General features: G+C 41.2%; 1 protein-coding gene across 1 annotated transcript; it reads left to right on the top strand.

Moving 5' to 3' along the window:
- Positions 1-236: 236 nt before the first annotated feature.
- TCAF1 (TRPM8 channel associated factor 1) lies at positions 237-19838 on the top strand (the record flags this gene model as incomplete). The annotated part of the gene is made up of 7 exons (XM_080700997.1): positions 237-856; positions 12700-13694; positions 13969-14066; positions 15391-15604; positions 15911-16150; positions 17538-17875; positions 19584-19838. The coding sequence occupies 7 exons, from the start codon at positions 237-239 to the stop codon at positions 19836-19838; spliced, it is 2760 nt and encodes a 919-aa protein (XP_080557123.1).
- Positions 19839-26658: the final 6820 nt, after the last annotated feature.

Below are 26658 nucleotides of genomic sequence, written 5' to 3'. Positions count from 1 at the left end.
TGGTGGAAAAGGATCATTGTCCTTAAGTTTGACTGTGAGAGGTTAAGAGCACAAGGTACAGCAGGCTCCCCTGGAAGCAGATGCTGAGCGCTCAGATCATGTCACGGTATCCTCTCAGAGGGAGCCGTGGCCCCATCCTAGTGGGACCGTGGACCACTCTTCCTGGTTTTTCCCTCTTTACCTATTTTTCACTAAGCCGAGTCTTTGCTTTCTTCTCTGCAGAAACCCACAGAGCCATGGCGACTCCCTCTGCTGCCTTCGAGGCCCTCATGAATGGGGTGACAAGCTGGAATCTCCCCGAAGATGCCACCCCATGTGAACTGCTCCTCATTGGAGAGGCCTCATTCCCCGTAATGGTGAACGACATGGGCCAGGTCCTCATTGCTGGCTCCTCCTACGGGCGAGGCCGCCTGGTGGTCCTATCCCACGAGGACTACTTGGTGGAAGCCCAGCTCACAACCTTTCTCCTCAATGCTGTGGGGTGGCTTAGGTCTTCCCCTGGGTCCCCCGTTGGTGTACACCCATCCCTGGCACCTTTGGTCAAAATCCTCGAGGGCTCCGGAGTGGAGGCAAAGATTGAGCCAGAGGTGAATGACTCCCTGGGGGTTTATTGCATCGATGCCTACAACGAAACCATGACCGAGAAGCTGATGAAATTCGTGAAGCACGGAGGGGGCTTGCTCATCGGAGGGCAAGCCTGGGACTGGGCCAACCAGGGTGATGAGGAGAGGGTTCTGTTCACGTTCCCCGGGAACCTGGTGACCAGCGTGGCTGGCGTGTACTTCACTGACAACAAAGGGGACACGAGCTTCTTTAAAGTGTCCAAGAAGATGCCCAAGATCCCAGTCTTGGTGAGGTAAGTACCCTACCCCAGTGGAGACTTGGCCCCAGGTTAATCATCAGGCTTGGTTCCTACCTTTGGGCTACTTCCAGGCTAACAGAAGAGAATTTGGTACTCAGATATGGATTCCCCATGAATCAACTAGGTTTTTTAAATAAGCCGAGACAGAAAAGGGGCAAGATCCTCATTGCTACTGTCTTCCCAGACCAGAACATTTAACTCTTTGATGGAAGCAATTTCTTATTGACTCTCATATCCCACAGTGTGTAACTTAGCAAACATACAGAAGAACCCTAAATGTTAGCATGAGTTATCCAAGAAGGTTGATAAGAAAATATTATTTCAACTGAAACATGAAGAAGAAAAAAAAAAAGATAACTTGAAAAACCCCATTGGCCAAAGACTGGGGAACTATGGGGATAGCTTTGAAATACCCAGCCAGATGTGGATAGAATGGGAACAGAAAGTGTAGAGGATTCAAATGTTAATAAAACACAAAAAGGGCTGGGAATATAGCTCAGAGGTCAAACATCCCAGGGTTCAATCCTAGTACCAAGAAAAGAAAAGATGGGACAAGTGATATGTGCTAAATCTTTCATTTAAGATAGTAGTTTTATCTCTGGGGGCAAAAGAGCAGATAACTGAGAGTAAAGGATACGGGCGATGAGTACAGACACAGGCTGCACCGAAAGGTCTTTGGGAACATTGCCCAGTCCTCTCTGTTTCCATGCAGTCCTGTTCACGTAGTGGATTAATAGATACTCGGTGGACATTTGCTGGATGTATAATTAGATGGATGAGTGAGGGGGATTAGAAATTGGAGTAGTCCTGGGAATCTAAAAAAAGAACACCAGGCCACTCCCTATTATACATTAAAATTCTTGGCATTTGCAGAACAAGATATGATATTCCTGAGTGATGGGGAAAGGGTAAAGTAGGCATGGGCAAAGAAGATCTACTGGGGCAGTTAGAGGTGTCGGGATGAGATACGACCTCTCCTTGGAATGAAACTCTTAGTGAGGTTTCAGGAAGTTCAGCCAGAACAGTTTGTTTTCTGTCTTGCACATACGAAGGTACCTTGTCTTTTTTTTAACACAAATATTGGTCTTCTATGAGGGGGTTCAAAGTCTATGATTATTCAGTCTGCTCACTAAGTCAGTTTATTGGGTATATTGTATATTTCAGACATTAGTTCTCATTTTAAGAATAAAACTTAGGTCTGAGATTGAAGAGATCAGAAATACCTCAGATAACAAGATTTGGAAGAAATGTCAATTGCTGTAGGAAGGGCATCATGCTGTTATAGTTCAGGAGAACTGAAAACCTGGGATCCATGGCCAGCACCTGCAGTGTGGTCCTAGCATGTCCTTTCAACTCTTTTGCCTTCTAATAGGAAGGCATTGTAGTAGAAACACCCAGTCCTCCATTTAACTCTTACTTCTTGAGACTGTGGATTTTCCATCTATAGTGAATTCTGTATGTTCACAAAGTCACCAGGGATTCATAAAAGCAAAAACAAACAAACAAAAAATCTACTACAAATAGTAATCTTCTGAATGTTTGTGTGCTCCAAGACCTTGACCTGAAAACACCTATATGAAACCTGAATTAACTAACATTTTATTAAATTGATGCAATGTATGTGCCTTTCCATTTGAAAAAAAAATGGTGAAATGATAGTAGCCACAAAAAGAGTCTTTTGATTTCCGTGTTACTAAAGAGATTGCAGAGTTTTGGAGACTGCAGCCACTTATCTGCAGCGATTAGAAGCATGGGTCCATGTCAGATTCTTTCCCGGAGAGGAATCTCCACATTTAGCGCCGTGAATAGGAACTTAAAGGAGTTTATTTCATAAAAGGGAAAGAATCGCTGCAGATAAGTGGCTGCAGAACTACCACCTAAACCTTTGTCCACCTTTCTGAGATAATTCGGTCCCGAACGGACTCAGTGGCCATCCCGATTGAGCCAGTCTGTCGCAGGAGACCATAACTCTACATGAAATAGCCTCAAGAAAACTACTGAATTACCATAGATAAGCATGAGTACGACTTCCCAGGTAGTCTGGAAAACAGTATCTGAGCAGATATTGGTAAGTTTATTTAGGATCTGTACACCACTGGAAATTCTTATTCCTTATGTGTTAAATGCATGTACATGTAAAACACAAAGTTGATTAGTTAAAAAACAATCAGTAAAACTGATAAACTCCTTCTAGATAAACTGATCATGACAAAAAAAGAGATAACACAAATTATGAATTTCAGGAATGGAGGATAGGACATTAATACAGATCCTACAGACATTAAAAGAATAATCAGGGACTATTACAACTTTATGCCAATAGGTTGTATAACTTGAATGAAATAGATTGCACAACAGTCAGAAATTACCAAGACAAATACAAGTAAAACATTAAATATATGAAAATAAATTGAATTTTAATTAAAACACTCCAATCCTAAATTCAGTGTGGTATCTTAGATTGGATTCCATAAGACATTAGTGGAAAATAGAAAGTCTGGAATTGAGTTACTAGTCTTTGACCAGTGTTAACTTTTTAGTTTTAAGACCTATATAATGGTTGTATGTGTTAACATTAGGGAAAATTGTGTCAAAAGAGTATAGAAATCCTTTGTACTCTACTTGCAACTTTGTAACCTTTAAAATTTCAAAATAAAAACTTATTTAAATAAGCAACAATATAAAAACTCTGGGCCCTAGTAGTTTTAAAATTTTATTTATTTATTTTTTGTGTGGTGCAGGACATGGAACCCAGGCATATTTTACCTCAGAGCCAAACTCCCTGCCCTATTATATTTTTATTTTAAAACAGGGTCTCTCTGAGTTGTTGAAAGCCTTGCTAAGTTTCCGAGGCTGGCTTTGAACCTGCAATCCTCCTGCCTCAGCCTCCTAAGTACTGAAATTATAAGCATGCACCACCACACCCAGCTCAGGCCCGGATAGTTTTACTGATGAGTTTATCAAACGTTCTGGAAGGCCGGGCGTGGTGGCGCACGCTTGTAATCCCCACGCTTGGGAGGCAGAGACAGGAGGATCGCGCAGATTCGAAGCCAGCCGCGCTGGCTTAAGAGACCCTGTTTCCAAATAAAAAGTATAAAATAGGTCTGGGAGTGTAGCCCGGAGGTAGAAGGGCTTCCAGGGACCCCAGTACCACCAAAAAAAAAAAAAAAAAAAAAAATCAGGAAACAAATAATAAGCATCCTACATATAAGCTTTTCTGAAAAACATAAGAGGAGGAAAATATCTGTCTTTGATTTATTATACTAGCATTTCTTTGGTACTCTAACTAGAGAAAGACAATATACAAAAGTAAAACTACAGAACAATATCCCCCATGAACATGAATGCAAAGTTCCTAATAAAAACTAGCAAGTGAAATGTAGTAGTATGTAAAAAGAATAGTCCATCATGACCAACCACGGCTATACTGTACATGCATAACTGGTTCAATATTCAAAATCAAGTTAATTTACTATATTAACAGGAAACCCTATCATCCAGGAGATATAAAAATTGACAAAATTTAATATAAAATTAAGGCAATGTTTTAGCATGCTGTAAATAACAAGGAACTTCTTTAATCTGATAAGACACGGCTAGCAAAAACTATCCTAGATGGTGAAGTACTAAATATTTTCCTTCTAGAAATAAGACGATGACAAGGAAGAATATCTGCTCTTATCCCATCTATTCGGTGTTATATTAAAGATACTAGCTAGTGCAATAAGACAAGATTAGGAAGGTTTAGAGGTTGGAAATTAAGAAATAAACTCACATGTATTTTTGATTGTTTTATTTTACACTTCAAGTGTAAATCAAAGTTTTCAGAAAACTTTGATTGTTTTATTTTACACTCCATATCCATGGAGCTTACATCCCAAGACCACAAGCAGATTCCTAAAACACCATATAGTACTGAATCCTATAAATACCTTTTTTATATATAAATACCTTCAATAAAGTTTCATTTGTAAATTGGGCATAGTAACAATAGAAAGTAACAATAATAACAAGAAAGTAACAATAGTAAGACAAGTATACAATATATTGTAATGAAAGTTATGTCAATGCTGTCTTTTTCTCTCCCTCTCAGAATATCTTTTTGCATTGTGCTCACCTCTCTTCTTATGGTGAGTGAGATGATACAGAGCCTGTGTGATGAGATAAAGTGAGTAGCCATCAGTGTACAGCTTTGCTGCATAAGGGTGACTTGCACTGTGATGCCCAGTGCTGTGCCCTTGCACTGTTGTACCTCAGCAGTGGATCTGACAACCGAGAGGGCTACTGAGGGACTAACAGGTGGGCAGAGTGTGAACACTGGGCAAAGTGATGATTCATGTTCCATTCAGGGAAGGATGGTAGGATATTTCATCACGCTACTCAAAATGGTCCACAACTGAATATTAATGAATTGTTTGTTTCTGGAATTTTCAGTGTAATATTTTTGGACTGAAATTACCTACAGGTAATTGAAACTTCAGAAAACAAAATCATGGATAAGGGAGGGGGCATTGTACATATATATTCTAGAACACCAAATGAAAGACACAGTGAAAATTTGAAACTTGCTGTTAGAAAACAAATTACAGAAACAACATAAAACACACAAAAAAATTTAGATAGAAGATGTTCGAGTGACAAAATCTATTTGACTATAAAATCACCAGAGCATTTCTTAGAGTAGAATTATTTTATCCCAAAATATTTGCAAAAAACATGATCATTTATGTAAAACATTGTTTTTAATTAGAAAATAGCTATTATACAATGAGCTTTAACAAGGTTTCTAGACAAAAAAAAATCACTTGTATTGAAATACACCATCATTGAAAATAAAAACTAAAATTGTGAAATACAATACCTGCATGCTGAAAACTACAAAATGTCACTAAAAGTAAGTGAAACCTAAAGACGTAGAAAAGTTAACTGTGTTGACACGTCAGAACATCCACTGTTTTCAAGATGTTAGCTTTTCCAAAAATGACTTATAATCTCAGTGCAGTCTCAACCAGTGCAAATCGATCTCAGAATTATCATACAATGAAAAAGAACTAAAAGAACCAAACCTGCTTTGAAAACAACAACAAAAAAAAAAAAACAAAGATGATCCTACCTATTTTTAAAACTACCAGTCTGAAATAAAACACTGGTATTGGCATAAGAATAGACAGACATCAAAGAAATAGACAAGATAATTCAAGGTAAGTCAATGAGGAAAGGACAATATTTTCAACGTCTCGCTATGGAACAATTGGATAGTCTAAAAAAAAAAAAGGTGAATTGCTGCCCTTACCACTTTTCATACAAGACAAACGCTTCATAATAGATCTAGACCTGAATTCCAAAGCAAAAAATAAAAACTTCCAGATGAAAGCATAGAAGAAAATATTTGCAAGCATGAGGCAAAGAATGTTTGTATAAGACAAAAGAAAAAAAGAGTATTGCCATGAAAGATGAAAGAAAAAGACTGATAACTTGACCTTTATAAAGAAATTATTTAAGTAAGCCTGGCGTGGTGGTGCACGCTTGTAATTCTCATGCTGGCGAGGTGGAGACAGGAGGATTGCGCAGGTTCGAAGCCAGCCGCGCTGGCTTAAGAGACTCTGTTTCCAAATAAAAATATAAAATAGGTCTGGGAGTGTAGCCCAGAGGTAGAAGGGTTTCCAGGAATCCCAGTACCACCAAAATAAATAAATAAATAATTTAAGTAACTGTTGTAGTTTAATAGACAGCATTAAGAAAACCAAAATTATATACACCACATACTGGAAAAAAATTACTAAACTCATGCCTGACAGTGGATTTGCATTCAGAATACATAGAGAACTCTAACATCCCAATAACAACAAAGATTACAAGTTAAAGATAGGATATCTTAATTCACAAAAGATAGTATATGAGGAGCCAAAAGCCCATGAAATGATTCTCAATATCATTAGTCATTAAGAAAATGCAAATAAAAGTCACAGAGAAATATCCTATGTCCCCTAAAATTAAAGAATGGCTAAAATTAAAGACTCACTTGAAATACTGGCAAGAATGTGGAGCAGCAGGAACTTTCATATATTGCCAGTGGGAATGTATAATGCCACAATGACTTTGAAGAATGATTTAATAATTTCTTATAAAGTTAACAGACATTGAGCATACAACTCTTTTAGCATAGACCTCAGTCATCTCACCCCTAAGTATTTATCCCAGAGAAATTAAAACATTCCCACACAAAAACTGGTGCCTGGATGTCCATGCCAGCTAATATCAAACTGGAGACCACCCAGATGCACATCGGCAGAAAAATGGATAAGCAAAATGTGAAGTAGCCACAGAACGGCAAAATACTCAGTAGCGAAATGGGCTGGATTACCAGTAGGCTCAACGTCCTGGGCGATTCTCAAAAAAATTATTTGGAGCCAGGCATGGTGGCACACACCTGTAATCCCATTACTTGGGAGGCTAAGGCTGGAGGATTATGGGTTTGTGGCCAGCCTCGGCAACTTAGCAAGACCCTGTTTCAAAAATAAATAAATAAATAAATAAATAAGTAAATAAATAAGGCTGAAGTATAGCTCCAAGGTAGAATCCCTTTCAGTTTAGTCCCTAGCACTCCTCTCCCCAAACGTGCACACAAATTATTCTTAATGAAAGAAGTCAAACTCAAGAGAACTTTATGATTACATTATACACAATGTTAGAAAAGACACATATAATCTATTTGTGTGGAAAGCATATCAGTGGTTACCTATGCTGTAGGGTAGGGGGCTCAATTGTCCGTAATAGAGCAAAAGGTAGATTTTGAGGATCATGAAAATGGTGTGTATGTACATATGTGTGCAGACCCGTATAAAATTGGGATGATTATTTAAGTGTATAAATTTAACAAAAATTCATCAAGATGGACACTTAAAATGAGTGGATTTTATCACGTGGCACTTAAGTTGATTTTTTAAAATTGAGGTTTAGAATGCCTAATACATAGAATACATCATAGTTTTGTTTGTTTTTTTTTTAATTCATTCCTCTACTGGTGAGCACATGAACCGTTTCTGTGTGTTGGCTGTTGTGACAAAAAGAGTTGCTGATTCTACTTTCTTTGGTACACACCCAGCAGAGGGATTGCTGGGTCATATGGTGGTTCTATTTTTAATTTCTTAAGGAAACTCCAAGCTGTTTTCTATAAAGGCTATGCCAAGTTACATTCTCACCAGCAGCATACTACAAGAATTCCCTTAGACAGCACTTGTTATCTTTTGACTTTTGATAAAAGCCAGTCTGACAGGTGTGAGGAGATACCTCGGTGTGGTTTTGGTTTCCACTTTCTTGGTGACGAGTGATGCCAACCATCTTTTCATAGATGTGCCCACCATTTGTATGTCTGGAAGGATGTCTATTCCAGTGCTTTGCCCATCCTATAGTGCACCACCATGTGCAGCTGCTTTTTTCTTTTCATACTCTGGTAGTCACACAACACAGAAATTTCCCTTATTCCTTAATACAGCATTATTGTATTCCACTCTGCAAAGAGCTTATTCACCCAGTCTCTAATGTGTGGACATTTATGTTCTTTTCGACATTTTGCTGTGATAAATAATGGTGAAGAATGCTGTGAATGTTTTTTCTGGCTCAGTTGGGAGTTGTACCTTTGAAGGAGTTTCTGGTGGTGCAAGAAATATATGTATAATTTTGCTAGAAACTTCCAGCATCGTCTTTACACAGGCATGTACCATTTACCATTTCCACCAGCTGTAGAGAGAATTCACCTTTGACTTTAGAGATGTCCAACAGAGCCAATGACTGACTTTTCAAATATATTTTCCAATTTGATAGCCAAGAAAGAGTATTCTGATATAGTTTTAATTTGAATTATTCTTCTAATGAGTAATTTGATCAGTTACTTTTTTGTGTGTTCAGAGGCCACTTACTGTTATTTGTGAATGACCGGTTCATATGTTTTATTCCTCTTTCCTATTTGGTTTTTGCTATTCTATTTGAAGACTTCTTTAGTCTAAGAATATTAGCCCTATATCTATGATTCACATTGCATTTGAGTATTGAATGTGCTTAATATTTGTACCAGAAATGTTTAGGTTTAATTGATTTTATCAGTTATCTTATTATTACATCTGATTTTGAGTCATAGTTCGCAAGTTTTTCCCTACACCCAGAATATTTTAAAAATTGTCTCTATTTTCTTATAGAACTTGTATGTGTTTTCTTTTTTTAATTCACATTTCTGGTATCTCTAGAGTTTTTTCTTGTGTATTGTGTGATGTATGGGTCTAGTTCATCTTCTTTCAAATGGCTAGTCCTAAGTGAAAAAAAAGTGTATCTTTTCCTCAATAATGTATGATGTACCTTTATTATAAACAAATATAGGTTTTTTGTTCTTTTAATTTATATATATATATATATATATATATATATATATATATATATATATTTTTTTTTTTTTTTTTTTTTAAACAGGGTCTCTTAAGCCAGCAAGGCTGGCTTCGAACCTGCATGATCTTCCTGTCTCTGCCTCCCAAGCACAGGGATTACAAGCGTGCGCCACCACCCCCAGCCCTGCTTTTAATTTTTAAAGAAAACTATTTTTCTACATATTTGAGATTAATTAGTTTTACCTTATCCTTCTAAGATGAGACCCTTCATTTGTCCCATACCCTCCTTCACAGATTTTGGTGAAATTATCTGATGTTTTTACTTCAACTTGTATTTTGACTAATATTTATTTGTTTTGTTTTTAACATCACAGCGGGTATGTTTTGGAGTTAGTACTGGGGATTGAATTCAAGAGCTTCTACTACTGAGCTAAAATAGGGTCTTACTAGTTAAGGAGAGCCTCAGTACATTGCTGAGGCTTGCCTCAAACCTGTGATCTTCCTGTCTCAGCTTCCCAAGTGCTGGGATCACAAGTGTGCCCCACCACACCCGGCATTTGTAATTCCATCTTACTGGTTGCATTAAATGTCTTAGGACTTTGATCAGCAGTTTTTAACATTCCTTATGAATCTTATTGCTATTTTTGCCCATCACATCTTCACACAGCCAATTCGTTCCTTTGTTGTAATCATTTAGTTTTTCTAGGCTTACTAATTTCAAATCATGTTTTTGGCAAAATTTCCTATGTGGTAAATTTTAGTATTTTCATGTGCTGGGGAAAGTCTTGCATTGCTAAAATATTTATTTCTTTGTAGCTAATCTTTCTTTTCTTCCCAGGATCTTTAAGATTGTTTTCTTTATATTTGGAGTTTGTAAATGTACCACTAATTGACTAAATATATGACTTTTTATTATATTTACCCTGTTTTGCATTTGAATGTGATTTTACTCTGAATATAAAAAAAAAATCTGTTTGCAATCCAAGAAAATGTTTATAGCATTTTGTGTTTGTTTCTTCTTTTTTCTCTCTGATTTTTTCTTTTGGCATTCCTGCTAACTAGATTTTAGATCTTCTGATTTGTACTTTTTTAAAAAAATCTCTTTACTTTTTTCTGATAAGATTTTTTTTTTGACCTTTAACACTACTCTCTGAAGAATCACTTCACTCCACTTTGCTGTTCACTCATTCACTCTATTAAGCTAGGACAAGACTTATTTTCTTCCCATGTGATAATATTGGGATTATCCCTTTGGCATTTACAATTTTATTGTAATTAACATTTTTATACTAGAATGTCCCATTTTTAAATAATGTATCTTCTTTAAAAGCTCACCAGTGACAAACTATACCATATTTAGAGTTTTCCTCTCTGTGTATCGCTATTATTTCCTTGGAAGTTGGTTTTCTCTCAGTTTGGTTTTGTACTTTAATTTATGCTGCTCCTTCTCATTCAAATGTTTAAATTCTTTTCTATTTAAATCTTAAATTGCATTGAAATTCTAGTTCGATCATTATTGGTTTCTGTGAGATAGTTTTTCAGGACAAAGGCTAAACCTGGTATTTCATTTTCTTGATCTTCCCTTTCACACACATGCCATTCTGGAGTCTTCTGTTCCCATGGATTTCTGGGATACATCTGATTCTATTCACTTTATATTCATTCTAATTACCACCATGGTCCTGGTATGCTGATTAGACTCTTCAAAATACATTGCTATTGTGGATTCATTTTTATTTTAATAACTTTTGTTTCATTTCTAAAGAAGGTGAAAAAGAGAAGAAAAGCCAATTGCTTTTTTTTTCAATTTATAAATTTATACTGTAATTCCTCTTGTATATAAGGCATGGCTATTGGAACGAACAGACAGATGTCTTGCAGAATAGCCCCTGGTTTGGCACTGAACAGAAGCTCCCTCAGACAGTGTCATTATCTAGATGAAGTTCTGTGGACTTGGGGTCTGAGTCAGCTTTCAGGTTTGATATCCCTCATCTTGTCATAGTAGGGTAGCATAGGAATCCTAACACTGATTTATTAATTTAGAACACAGTAATCTCCCTTTTCACTGACTTCACTTATTAAAGAACTTAACTGCATGAAATTTATAAGCAGAAATCCTCTATATATGAAAACATTTTCTAGGTAATTTGGCATACATATTTAAAGTACTAAAAAGATTTTTAAAACCTCATTTTTATACATCATAATCATTAAAGATAGACTATCTAAGATATTGCTAAATTAGATAAGCCAAATTAAAGATAGACTATCTAAGATATTGCTAGAGAAAAAAAAAAGGTCATAAAACCAGGATATTCTGGCCAATGGCTTCTTGAAAATGGTTATGGGAAAAAAGATTATAATCATAAGGATGTTTAATAAACCTAGAATCGGAGCAGGAACAGATAGTTCAATGATTTTCATGACTGATATGTCAAAGAGAGGGAGAATCATTTCAAATTGCAGGGTGATATCTTTATCTTCAGGAAAGGGTTTGCAGTGAGGACCACAGATTCCCACCTGTTATTTAGAACTCATCCATCTACAGAATGTATGGCACAAACACTGTGAATATATCTACCAACCACCATCTTTTGATGTTTCCTCAAAGCTACTTTCAACAACACAATTGCGCAGCTTGACCTAGCAAAAGTGGCAGAATCAGGTCTGGAATCTTGAGCTTCTAGAGGTCATTTTACCTCCCCCAAACCCAGTAGGGATCCAGGACCCCAGCTCTCAGTTTGGGATTATGGGTGTCCTGACATGCTATAGGCATGGGCTACCCATAGAAAATAAACACATGGTGTTGAGCAGTCCCCATAGCATGCATTCCTCCTGTTGGACAGGAAATGAGTGAGCAGAGTTCTGATATTGGTAGTCAAGTTCTCTTGTAACTAGAGAGTCTCACCTGAGTTGAAGCCAGTCAGCTCTGCTGCTCTACCTTTTGAGATAATAATGAGTTGTTAATAGCTCTGCTAACGGGGCTGTCAGTAGATTTAATCTACAGAAAATTATTTGCATGAAATCTATAAACAAGTGCTGTGTCTGGCATTTCACATAACTTTTAATCTCGCTGTAATATGTAATTATATTGCACCAAAAAGGGTATAAAAACATGATTATGATGTATAAAGGGCTGAATAAATATGAACTCAAATCTAGATTATTTAAGATAGAGTATTGAGTAAACACAGCAAGGCTTTCTTGGCAGTTTCCTTAGAGAACTCTAAGAGTCCTTTCCTTAAGAGCTCTAGGAACACGTGGAGTCCAGTCCTTCCGTCTTCCCTTGTACATACCTCCGCACCCAGTGAACTCAGATCTGCCCACTCCATCCTCCAAACCCTCCTGTAGGACCTAAAAACAACAACGTTTGTAAAGCAGAAACATCGCTAGCCCTTGCCTCGCGCCAGCGTGTCTCTAGAGCCGTTCTCTAATCGAGAATGCATGTGTCTTTTGCAGTTGTGAAGATGACCTCTCCGAGGACAGGGAGGAGCTCCTGCATGGGATTTCAGAGCTGGACATCAGCAACTCGGACTGCTTCCCATCCCAGCTGCTAGTGCACGGGGCCTTAGCCTTCCCCCTGGGCTTAGATTCCTACCACGGCTGCGTCATAGCGGCCGCCCGCTACGGCCGGGGCAGGGTGGTTGTGACAGGCCATAAGGTTTTGTTCACCGTGGGGAAACTGGGCCCCTTTCTGCTCAATGCCGTTCGTTGGCTGGATGGGGGCCGCAGAGGCAAGATTGTGGTGCAGACCGAGCTGAGAACCATGGCGGGTCTGCTGGCTGTGGGGGGCATAGACACCAGCATTGAGCCCCAGCTGACCAGCGATGCCAGCGTGTATTGCTTTGAGCCCGTGAGCGATGTAGGGGTCAAGGAGCTGCAGGAGTTTGTAGCAGAGGGCGGTGGGCTGTTTGTTGGAGCCCAGGCCTGGTGGTGGGCTTTCAAGAACCCAGGAGTGTCCCCTCTGGCTCAGTTCCCAGGAAACCTTCTCCTCAACCCCTTTGGAATCAGCATCACCAGCCAGAGCCTTAACCCAGGGCCCTTCCGTACCCCCAAGGCAGGGATCAGGACCTATCACTTCCGCTCCACCCTGGCCGAGTTCCAGGTTATAATGGGCAGGAAGAGAGGGAATGTGGAAAAGGGCTGGCTGGCCAAGCTGGGACCAGATGGGGCAGCCTTCCTCCAGATCCCCGCAGACGATATCCCAGCCTACACGTCCGTGCACCGGCTCCTGAGGAAGCTGCTTAGTCGCTACCGGCTTCCCGTAGCGACCCGAGAGAACCCCGTCATCAATGACTGCTGCAGGGGGGCTATGCTTTCCCTGGCCACGGGCCTGGCCCACTCTGGAAGTGACCTGTCTCTGTTAGTCCCAGAAATTGAAGATGTGTACAGCAGCCCCTATCTGCGCCCTTCGGAGTCTCCCATCACCGTGGAGGTCAACTGCACCAATCCAGGTAGGGGAGGCGGGTGGGATGTCAGTGTCCTGGCTACTGGGGAACAGGGATACTCCATTTTGAGGGTCCGACCACCTACCCAGGGCTGTCTACATCCTTCATCATATGTTTTCAAGAAAACAGAGGATGAGGGTTTGGGTGCTGTTTGAAAGGGTCTGTCAGGGTAGCACAGAGTTGGGAAGAGATGTGCAGAGTTGGCCAAGGATCTGTGAAGCTCTGGGTGGGGTAGAGTCCAGAAGAGGAGATAAACTGCCTTTTTTTGGACTTTCGGAAGGCACCCGATATTGCTGGATGAGTACCGGGCTCTACATACCGGGAAGGCAAATAATAGAAGTCTCCTTGCCTGAATCCGCTGCCTCTGCTGATCTGAAGGTAAGACCATGCCCTGCCTCACCCACATAACCTGGAACCCAAACATTACTGTCTTCCTAGCTGGTATTTTATTTGGTCCTCATACAACCTCCTGACCATAGGGGGCAGGCGTTTTTATCCACCTATTAAGGATCGGGCAGCTCCATGGTAGAAAATCTAAATGAATAGCGCTGATACATTTCAAAGCCCAGGACTCTAAACCCCCAGCTTCCAGCTCTCACGCGTTGAGCTTTTGAATCCTAGAGTGTCACAGAGTGATAAATAAGGGAGGCATAAAACGGAAGTTTTTCTACCCTCAGCAGTACTCACTAAATCTTACAGTACTTTCCAGTCCTGTGCACACCTGCCACTGTAGCGCGAGGTCTTTCTGACTCTGGCCTCTTCCCCATCACACTGGAGGCTTCCTTGATTGCTCAGGTCTACCCTCTGCTTTGTAACTTCCACATACAAACACCCTATTTTCTTTCTTTCTTTTTTTTTTTTTTTTGCGGTACTGGGGATGTTACCCAGGGGCATTCTACCTCCAAGCTACATCCCCCAGCATGGTGTTTTATTCTTTATGTTTTGAAATGGGGTCTCACTGGTTGCAAAAGGCCTCACTAAGTAGCTGAGGCTGTCCGCAAACCACAATCCTCCTTGTCTCAGCCTCCCAAATGCTGGGATTACAAGCATGCACCACCACGCCTGGCTTCAAACACCCTATTTTTAAAATTAATTCATGAACCTGCTCTATCCTCCCAGGGGGTCCTTGTGTGGGTGAGGGTCCATTCTGTATCTATCCTGGCATTGTTTGGCATCAACAAGGGAAAACAGTCCCAAGACTACCAAATACAAGGATCAGTCCACCTTCCAGGAAGGAGAGCCGTGGAGTAGGGGATAGGATCAAATCAGCCCGCCACAGCATCAGCTGGAGACCTCACTGGGCTCTCTACTCCGCAAGGGTCAGGTTCCCTCTGCTCCTGTCCCAGTGACAAAATCTCCACTACAGAATAAGGCAGCCCAGGACTCTGTTACAGAGGCATCATGGGACCATTTGGGGAGTTGGCACTCCTAGGAATTAGCCTTGCTGGTTGTACTGGCTGCTCCCTGTAAGGTCTCCATGTGACCCAATGTAGAGCTGTTCAGATCCTTCCAGAACATTCACCAAATTCAGTGCATATCACCTTGAGGAATGCTGTGGCTTCGTGGGTCTATCCCACACAACTCCTCCAAAGGGCAGGAGACCCAGTGACCCTTCCTGAGCCCTCGCCTCCTGGGCTCTGGCTCTCTTGTTCCACCAACACATACCCCATGGTGACCACTGGAGGACTTTTTTCTTCTCTAGATTCAGATTGGCTGCCACACGGATGACCTGACCAGGGCCAGCAAGCTGTTCCGAGGCCCACTGGTGATCAACCGCTGCTGCTTGGACAAACCCACGAAATCCATCACCTGCCTGTGGGGCGGCCTCCTCTACATCATCGTGCCTCAGAGCAGCAAGCTGGGTTCTGTGCCCATCACCGTTAAGGGAGCTGTGCACGCTCCATACTACAAGCTTGGTGAGCGGATTAGGGCGCTGCACCCTGAAGGAAGGGGAAGAGCCTAGGATGAGGGGGTGCTTGGGAGCCGTGTGGCACAGGAGGACAGAGACACAGAATGTTGGAGGGAAGGAGGGTGCAGCCTTAGGTTCTGCTCTGGGGCCAAGGAGATCAAGATCATGTCACACCCAAGGACTTCATAACAGAATAGAGAGAGAGAAGTGGTCATTCACAATTGTGGCATTCCCCTTCTGGGGTTTAAGTTGTATATTTTAACCTAAGGGATTCAGGGAAGCATACTTCAAGCCCCTTGGCTTCTCTTTCTAGGGGAGACCTCCCAGGAGGAGTGGAAGAGGCGTATCCAGGAGCATCCGGGTCCCTGGGGGGAGCTGGCCACAGACAATATCATCCTGACAGTGCCAACCGCAAACCTGCGTGCGCTGGAGAACCCCGAGCCCCTGCTCCGCCTCTGGGACGAGGTGATGCAGGCTGTGGCCCGGCTGGGAGCCGAGCCCTTCCCCTTGCGTCTGCCTCAGAGGATTGTGGCCGACGTGCAGATCTCAGTTGGTGAGTACACTGAGAGAACGCCCCAAGTGCCTTTCTGTCTTTCAGCCGCCTTGCAGCCGGCAGACAGGAGGGTAGAAACATTTGCCAGCAAGACATGTAGATGTCTTCCTTGCTATTGACATAGAAATGGGAAAAGTTATAGTAGAACTAAATAACAGTTGAAGTCAGCAGGTCAAAAGCAGAGACACCATCAAAGACATCGGGGGATGCTACCTTAGTTTTTGCAAAGGAAATATCAAGGAGTTAAAGAAAGCAGAGAAGGCTGGTGTGGCAGTACACCTGTAGTCCCAGGACTTGGGAGGCAGAGATAGGAGGATTGTAGGTTTAAACCAGCCTTGGCAAGGCCCTCAGCAACTTAAGAGAGACCCTGTTTCAAAATACCAAAAAATAAAAATACCAAATAAAAAAATACCAAAAAAAATAATAAAAAAGGGTGTAGCTTGTAGTTTGGATGAAAGAACACCCCTGGGATCAGTCTCCAGTAACACACACACACACACACACACAAACACACACACACACACACACACACACACACACACACACACACACACACATTGGGAGGGAGGAAGAAAGCAAAGAAGGAAGGAAAGAAGGAGGGGGTAGCAGAGAGCCTCGTCCTAGCTCAGTCATTGAAGGACACTGAATAAGCCAGGCATGGTGGCACATGCTTGTAATCCCAATACTTGGGAGGCTGAAACAGGAGGATTGCTCAGGTTCGAAGCTAGCCTCAGCAGCTCAGTGAGACCCTGTTTCTAAATAAAATATAAAAATATGTCTGGGGGCATAGCACAGAAGTAGAAGGCCCCTGGGTCCCACCCTCAGTACCACAAAAATAAAAAAAGGAAGACACTGGATAAAGAGGGAGCCCTTTGCCTGTGAGTTTAAAAGCCTTAAAAAAGTAAAAAATAGAATAGAGGATACATAGACATTAAAGAACCATGGAACTTTCCCTAGACCCTCGTTTTCTTGTGTTGCATAGATAATCGTTGTAGAGTCTATTTGAAAAATGTGGTAAGGAGAGGCGTCACCACCTCCACAGAAGGGTCCTGACTTTTGAGAAAATGCTGTAGTGACATAGGTTCACGTGGATGGGGCACCCTGGTAGAAACAGAAAACTGGAATGGTGGTGTGAATGGCTGTCTGCAGCCGCACCCCTCCCACGCCATCCTGCTTCAAGTCAGGGTGCAGATGAAGCAGAATTAGAGAATGAGGGCATGGACAGAAAGCCTGGGGTGGGGGTCTGGGTCTGGAATGTCCTTCTGAGCATCAGGGGTGCTGGAAGTTCCCTGGGGGCTACTGAGCTTTTTGGGAAAGAGAAACAGTTGGGAGAAGAATTCCATGAGATGGCCCCTAACCCTTTCCTCTTCCTTCCTGTGTTTCCCAGGCTGGATGCACGCAGGGTACCCCATCATGTGCCATCTGGAGTCGGTGCAGGAGCTCATCAATGAGAAACTCATCAGAACCAAGGGGCTGTGGGGCCCGGTGCACGAGCTCGGCCGCAACCAGCAGCGGCAGGAGTGGGAATTCCCACCGCACACCACCGAGGCCACCTGCAACCTGTGGTGTGTTTACGTGCACGAGACCGTGCTGGGTATTCCTCGAGGCCGCGCCAACATCGCCCTGTGGCCCCCGGTTCGGGAGAAGAGAGTCCGAATCTACCTGGGCAAGGGGCCCAATGTGAAAAACTGGAATGCGTGGACCGCACTGGAAACGTATTTACAGGTACTAGGCGAGAGTGGAGGTGGTGGGAACCCCACCGCGGGGACCCATAGGGCCAAGTTGTTAGATGATAGTCCAGGGGCCCAGGAGGCCCCCACTGCACGCATCTCCCACACTCGGCATCTGGACACTCTGAAGGGGTGGAGTGTATGAGTCTTATTTGATGATGCCTCTCAGTTCATCACTTTGCATGATGCAATATGGGGGTACAGCTAGCCTCATCTGCACCCCGTAGAGATGTGTGAAAGGAGGAAGGCACTGAGAAGTCTTAAAACCAGCAGAGAGCCGGGCATGGTGGCGCAGGCTTGTAATCCCAGCATTTAGGAAGCTGAGACAGGAGGATCACGATTCGCAGACAGCCTCAGCTACTTAGTTAGGCAACTTTGCAACTCAGTGAGACCCTGTTTCAGAATAAAGAATAAAAATAGGCTCGGGGTGTGGCCTGGAGGTACAAAGCCCCTGGGTTCCATCCCCAGTACCACACACAAGAAAGAAGAAAACCCAACAGAGGCAGTTACAGTATTATATATACGTACTCTGTCTCTCTGGATTTAAATCCAGGAATACCTGTGATTGAAGACAAATACCTAATGAATAGCCATCTAAAACCCACATGCACAACACCCAGGTGTAACCTGCTCTTCTCTTAAGAATACCATCTCCCCATTGTGACTTGGCTGAGCCTCGGGTCCCACCTTATGTAAGCAGCCCCATTCCTCCTCGCTGCCCCTGACATGGAGGCTGGCTTGGCTGGTGAGCTGCCGTTCACTGCCCCAGTTCCCTGCCCTGGCCCGAGGTCAGCGCCGAGCTCCCTGGGAGAGGTGGCGCCTTGGGCTCGGGCCAGGCCTGCTCTATTCTGGTTCTTCCACCTGCTCGAGTTCCTCTCTGCTCGTTCTCACTGCCCCGAGAATGGTGTGAAATTATCAGGGAGGCTCTGCTTTCACCTTGTTGCTGGGCTCCTCTGCCCCGGGAGCAAACGTTCCTCACCCACGAAGTCCAGTTACGTTGATCTCAGGAAACGTCCAAGCGCCTCTTAACTCAGACACTCTGAAACCCCGGCTAGCGTGGACTCCGGCTAATGAGCGTTTGAGGGGGGAGGTCCCCAGTTATGAGAGTTTAACTTGGTAATCATAAACGATAACAGGGATTGTTCCACTTTGGCCAATTTTAAATCCTTGTGTGAGATCCCGTCGTTACTTTCATGAAATCATGAGATAGGTGAAATTGCAGAGAATATTGCTATTAACCATTGCAGTTATCACAACGCCTGTCACTGATTGTCTGTTTTGTTCTAAGCATAAGCTTCAAGGGCCTTCTTAAGATAAGAAAGTATGAAAAGGGCATGGAATTCCTGTAATCCCAATACTGGGGACGTTGACACAGGAGGGTTGCAGGTTCAAGACCAACCTCAGTAACCTAATAAGAGTTTAAACACACACACACACACACACACACACACACACACACACACACACACACACTCAGAGGGTGTCTCTGAGAGATAGAATGCCCCTAAGTTTAATTCTCTGTACCAATAAACAAAAACAAAATGAGAAAGTGTTAGAGTGGGGGGGGGCTGGATGCAATAGAGAAATGAAAGTCTATGATGGGTGTGAAGTTTATATTTAGAGAACTAAATACAGTGAATGACAGTGCTTCCTGGGCCCTCTTTGGTTCGATGCCTCACCTGGTTTCATCTTTCTCTTTCCAGCTCCAGGAAGCCTTTGGCTGGGAGCCATTCATCCGTCTTTTCACTGAGTACAGAAACCAGACCAACCTGCCCACAGACAATGTGGACAAGATGAACCTGTGGGTCAAGATGTTCTCCCACCAAGTGCAGAAGAACCTGGCTCCGTTCTTTGAGGCCTGGGCCTGGCCCATCCAGAAGGAAGTGGCTACCAGCCTGGCCTATCTGCCTGAATGGAAGGAAAATATTATGAAATTATACCTCCTCACACAGATGTAAGGAGTGCCCATCGAGGTGGCAGGTAGAGAGGTTTGGGGAGGTAGGCAGAGGTGGGGGTTCAGACCTCTACCTCTGTCGTCTAGGGTTCCGGCCTTGTCCTCATAATTCACTGATCCTATATCTTATTACTGACTTCAGCCTCTAGGAAGTGGGTTAAGAACACAGCCAAAGGTGAAGTCAGAATCCCAGGAACAAGGCCTGCTGTTTATGAGTCCTGCTCCTTTGCGCTCAGATGTCAGATCCCTCCTGACCCTGGATTGGCCCGGTTCTGAGAGCCTGAGCACCAGTTTATATGCCTGCCCTAGGTTTATCTGGGCCAAAGCCCATTGAGGGAGGGTGGTTCTTAACTTGACATTCTGATGAGGACTCTCTGGGCTTTTGGTTTTGACCATAGAATTCAACTGGAGTACTAGTTACCATGCTAGCCAGCCAGCTCCCTGATGATACATATATTGTGTGTCTTGAGTAGTTTTCAAAGCACTTGGAAAGCAGTTTGGTATGGTGGGAAGAGCCCAGAACTAGGGTGTGCTCTTGGGAAAGTCAGTGGATCCTGTACTTCTGTTTTCTTGTGTTTAAAATGAGAATAAAACTTTTGTTTTACAGGGTTATCATTAAAATTCAGAGTGATAATTGAAAAATTTGTTTACTCTATAGAGAATGCCATTTAAGGGATTATTGTATTTTATGCTGATCTGCAAAATAATGAATTCATTACCTCCAGCTATTTTCTTCCCATAGCTTCAAGGTTAAAATAGTCATTTCAACCAGTTGAATCCTTATGACCAAATCCTGGGTCTTTCCCCTATATGTCTGGCCCTGACAAGTTTCTTACCTTCATTGTGATCAGTTCTCTCATTCTATAAATTGGATCTATTTCATAGATTTGTTGTGAGGATTCAGTTTTGCACTACCTCTAGAAGTGGACTAGAATAGTACTTGGCAGTTAGTAGCTACTGAGAAAATGTCAACTATCATGACTATTATGTAATTAATTCAACATCATTTTAGAACCAGACTTCAGTTTTAGGTGTTTTCTGTAGATAGTTTCATAATTTTTCACTGATTCATAAAAAATATAGAAATTATATACATAAATGCTATACACTATGATGTTTCAATTATATGTACATTGTGTACATATAATGTACAAATGATATGTATAAATCGGGTTAAAAATATCAATTGCTTCAAACATCCATCATTTCTTTGTGTTGAAAACATTTAAAATACTTATATCTAGCTTTTTGACATTTACAGCACATAGTTATCTATCTTAAGCCATCCTCTACTTTGTATACCAAACTCTGAAAGGATTTTGGTACGTTGTTTTGAATCCAAAGAAAGGACTCTAAGTTCACAATAGGGTTTTCAAAACCTGTGATGAATTGGTCTCTTTACTCAGTTCCATCTTCCAGGTTAAATGCCTCCTCTGATTAAGTCAGAGTGGAAGTCTTGAAAAAAATAACAATTCGATGATGGTGTTTGTCCTTAGCAGAGGCAGACATCCAATAGCACAGAGTAGATAGACATTGCTAAGAATTACTGAGCAAACACATATAAAAACCTTTACTTTGGAATAAGACAACTAAATAGAGCTAGACCAAGTTCATTTAACATCCCACATTCAAAGACTCTCCTGAGTTTCTAATTTTATTAGGAACTTCCCCGTCCTGTATAGCTTTCACCAGAGCTGGGTCTCTAGAATTGATGTAGTGTACATCTAGTTCCTCCAGTCCACTTCTTACTTATTAATTCATTTTAACATACCATTTTATTTACTTAATTGCTAACTAGGCAGATGTGTGGACAATGAGAATCGAAGATGTTAATTCTTCTAATTTCGTCTTCATGTCATTTCTCAGCCCTAGAATTATTTCCCCATATTTTATGAATAACCATTGCCTGGATCCTTTGGACATATATGTTGAATATTCATTCAACATTTCATAAGATAATTGCTAGCCAGATATTGCATTGGTTCCTTTATAGAAATCGTTTCACTTCATCTTCACAATAATCTTATTAGATGGAAACTATAACCACTCCTATTTTGTGAATGAGAGAACTGAATTTTATGCATGTGAAGTAAATTGTTTAAGGCTATATTGTCAACAAATAGTAGATCTGGGATTTGAAACCAGGAGTTCTGATTACAGAATAGGTGTCCATAACTACAGTGCTTTGAATGACCGAATACATGAGTAAGGAAACCAACCAGCAAACAAAAGAATGTTTATGTCCCTACTGCCAGAACTTTGGCTCCTTATATTTACTCCTTATCTAATTGTACCAAAACAAAAAGTCCCTTTGTTGAGCCCAAATGCCAGTACAAAGGAAGAATTTAAGGTAGGCTATGGATGTGCCTCACAACAGACAGTGCTGGGGCGAGATCTTTAGCATCAGGAAGGTCTATTAAATTCTGGGTTATTCAAGTGACAGACATTCTCTCCAGGCACTGTGAAAGCATTCTCTAGTTTATTAGATTTTAAATGATTGCACTATTTTGGTAAAGTGCCTGAATCCCAAAAGTCTCAGACACTGTATAGTCTCAGAGAGGAAATTAGATCTTCGGTCTTTTAGAATAAGATTTGATCAATTCTTGTCTTCTGTAATTTCTTTTTAACAATGAAGCCCTGGGGTCTTTTTTAAAATGTAGTTATCCATGGTACTCCCCTGTCAAAAGCCTTCAGTGGGACTTCCAATTTAAGATGATGGACTGAACATATAAGTTTATCTCCCCTTCCTCCCCAGGCCCCACTGAATTTGAAGTCAAGAAATATGATAGAGAATTGGCACATCTCGGCAAAGAAAGCTGAAGGCATTTGGTTATCAGTGGAGAAGATCTCAACAAATTTCTGGAAGAGAAAAAGTGGATGAAGCATGATAATGAATTCAAAGAATGAAGGTACCTTTCAGACAGAACATAAGCTGATCTGAGCAACATAACCCCAAAGAGACTTGAGCACAGAAAAGAAGTCTATCAACTAAAGAATTGTACCCATTGTAAATTGACCCCTTCCTGGTCTTACCCCCACCTTTGTGCACAGAACGCAGGCAGTCTATTATTGGTACCAGTTAAAAATTCGTTGTTGTTGTTGATATTGTTGATGTTGTTGTTGTTGTTGTTGTTTGTATAAAGAAATTGAATAAACTGCCTGAGGAAAGGTAAGAGTTGGTGCTCCAAATAAAATTCCTCTTTTTGTGGAAGAAGTAGCCCCCTAGTCTATCAGCTAATTCTCTACCGAGAGTTGAGACCCACGTGCCCAGTGCTTTCATGCACAGAAGAGGCATGCTAGAGAAACACACCTATTCATACAACTGCACTGGAAGCCCATGCCAACTCCTATAAAAGTCAGCAGTTAACCTTGATTCTTAAATATGAATTTTCAGCTAGAAATTCTCAGACACAGAAGGAAGGAGAGGAGAGCCAGGGAAAAACATAAGAAAAGTAACTATGTAGAATGAGGGCATTTGAAAAATACTGTAAAGCCTGGAAGAAACAAAGTCAAGACTTAAGATTCTAATTCTCTTCAGAGAGATTTGAGGTGTGTTTGTAAAGTGATAACAGGATACTACAAAGAAAGGGGAACTGTGAGAATAACATGAGCCTTATGTGATGCCAAAAGCATTCAGTTGACAGTCTAGAAAGCAAAGTTGCAGGAATCTCCCCAGATATACAAAAAAAAAAAACTATAAAATATGAAAGAGACATAGACAAGTAATATCTAACTGTTAGGAATTCCTAGAAGAGAGAATAGAAAACACAGGTGAAGAAATGAAAAGAGAAAGGGTTAAAGAACAGAAAGAAGTCGGTTTCAGATTGAGGGCACCCAAGCTACCTACTTGTAGGCATTCTTGTGATATTTTGGAATGTTAGGATAGAAGGAAGATATTAAAAGTGTCTAGGAGAAAAAATAGGTCTTCGCAATTAGTTCAACTAAAGAAGGATGAGAAAGAGATTGGCAGCAGATTTTTCTTCAGTGACACCAAATGCTAGAAGTTGAGAGAGCAATGTGTTCACAAAACTTCTGGAAAACCTGTTCCCAGAACGCCATCGAAGGCACATGGTCAAGAGTAATGTCACAGGAAAGACATGTCTGACATGCAAGTTTCAGGAAGTCCCTCTCCTTTGTATCGTTGCTGAGAAAGTACCTTGGAGAAGTTCTCAAGAGAAAGGAGAATGAAAACCAGGAAAGAGAAAGAAATGGGACCCAGAAAACAACAGACCTTATCCAAGCTGCCTCACTGTAGAGTGACTGCTATCTAAAACGATGTCTTACTCTAGAGTAATGGCTATCCAAAACGATGTCTCATTCTATCTAGAGTGATGGTCATCTGGCAGACCCATTTTGGATGAGAACACTCGGTCCCTCAACCTTGGGAGGTTCTCAAGAATGTGCATTTAGTGCTATAGATAGTGTCAGTGAGAAGTTGGGATGTTTGAGAAGACACAAAATCTCTCGTCAACAAAAAAGAAAAACAAACTAAAAATAAGTAATGAAATGCAGGTCCAGTTGTGAAGCAAAATGAAGTGGGGCATGATTTGATCACGCATAGAGTACAAGGAGACTGGATTTGACATTGACGGTAGGTATATTTTCTTTTCAGTGATCCAGACATCATGACATTGGATCTGTAGTGAAGAAAACACCCTAGTTTCTACTTGGATCTTAGTCAAAATTATGTTCATAGCCAAAATAATGTAAATGCCATTTGTTGGTTTTCATCATTCTGGTCAACCTATCAACTAAGCTTAAAAGCATTTTTTTTTTATCCAGAACTGAAATTTAAAGCAATGCTGACAAGGTTAAGAACAAAAAGAAATGAGAAAGTGGTAGAGAATTAGTTGGTGGAAGAGAAGTGGAAGGAAGTGTAAGGTAACTTATACTTTAAAATGAAGATGAAAAGATAAGATCTTCAGTTAACAAAAAGAGAACCAGATGATTAGTGCATTGATCAAAGCTATAAATTAAACCAGTGGAGATATTAAAAATGACACATCTTTCAAATATTTGGAGAAGGATGGGCAATGGAAAAGTGAAGATAGTGTAAGCTAAATCCTTATCTTTTATAATGGTGAATTATCAAAGACTGTCTAAAGTTAATACATGGAGAAATTATCGTTCAAACATATTATTTAAAAGTAGGAAGTTAGCTACCAGAAGATTCAAAAATAAATATTGTTAAAAAGCATCTAAGGAATGGGGTTAGGGTTCAAAGGGGTGGGGTGGGAAACTGACTTTCATTTTAAGTCCTTCTGTACTATTTAATTTTTTACCTTGTGCATGTATCACTTTGAAAAGTTTTTAATAAATGCAAATAAAAATCCTTCGGTGACTTCACACATTGCCTGAGGTGTAACTGAATCAAAATCCTTAACCTGGCGTATGATATGTCCAGGTTATTCTCATCATTGTTCTGTAGGTCTAGCCGCTGGGAATATCTGCCAACAATTCAAGCATCCTCCCCCTACTCTGGTTTCTATAGGTATTCCACCAAATACAAAAACCATCTGCCCATCTCAGCATGCCTGGGGATTAAGCCTACTGTCTAGCAGGTTTGCAATATTTGTTGAATGAAAGAAGGCTCAACTGCTCACAAGGGCACTGGCTGAAGATGGCCAACTTATGTTTCTTCCTGGGGCCTGTGCTGTTTGCCCCTATTTTGGGAAACACTTCAAGAAGAAACATATGGGGCTGTGAACTTTTCTGCACTCGTATGCGTGCGATAATTTAACAAGCTTTAGTCGCGCCTGAGACCAGCTGGTGGCGTCAGAGGATTTCTACCCACGTCAATCCTTGTGATGTGTTCTTTGCCACTTTTTCTATACACTGCAGTCTATTTTTCAGCTAGTTTTCCTCCATACGGGGGAGAAACAGTCAACAACTAATGGAAATTTTCAGGCTACCAAGGCTCTTGTGTGCTGCTATCCTTACTTTCTTAGTAGTTGTTTCTTCTCCATCCTCATTAATATTTTTTTTTTTCAGTACTGGGGATTGAACCCAGGGGATTTCTACCTCCAAGCTATACCTCCAGCCCTATTTTTTATTCTTTACTTTGAAAGAAGGTCTCACTAAGTTGCAAAGGGCCTCACTAAGTAGCTGAGGCTGTCTGTGAACCTCAATCCTCCTGTCTCAGCCTCCCAAAGGCTGGGATTACAAGTGTGTGCTGCCACACCTGGCTTTGAGTCAATATCTAAAAGATAACCTTTCTACCTTTCCTGGGGTAGAATGAAAAAGAAAAAGTGACGGGGCAGTCATCTGCTTCTACCTAAGAGAAATGACTATGTGCCATCCATGTACTTTCCAGCTGCTATAATATAGCCTTAAAGAATGAACCGAAATTGAGAATGAAACTGTAATGTTTCTTTGCCCTAGAATATTTTGTTTTGCTTAAAAGAAAAGCAGCAACCATTTTCTGTAGTGCTCAAACCCACCTCATTAAATTTATAATCCCCATGTGATAGGAAATTCAGCTAATAAAGATCTGTGGCCTCACCCTCACCCAGATACTCATATTTTTTTTAGCACAAAACTAGATGAAGCTACTAGAGAAACTGTCTTCTCAAAATACATTGGAATTCTTGTTTTATCTGTACTCTTTTAAGGAACATTTACTGGAATGTTTCTTAAACATTCACAAAAATCATTACAAATTAATTTTGGCTTCTGCAAGATGCCACATTTGAACATCCTCTTGGAATCTAGCAATCGGGCCACCTATAGATTCATTCAATATACATTTATTGCAGTGCTACTCACTATTCTGGATTCTGGACATACAAGATAAAAGAAAGCTCCTGCCCTCATGGTGCTTATAT

This window comes from Muscardinus avellanarius, assembly GCF_963383645.1.
Source record: "Muscardinus avellanarius genome assembly, chromosome: 9".
In the NCBI taxonomy this organism is placed as follows: Eukaryota; Metazoa; Chordata; class Mammalia; order Rodentia; family Gliridae; genus Muscardinus; species Muscardinus avellanarius.
Note: the sequence above shows the minus strand (reverse complement) of the source record. Positions and strands in the feature narration are given on the sequence as shown.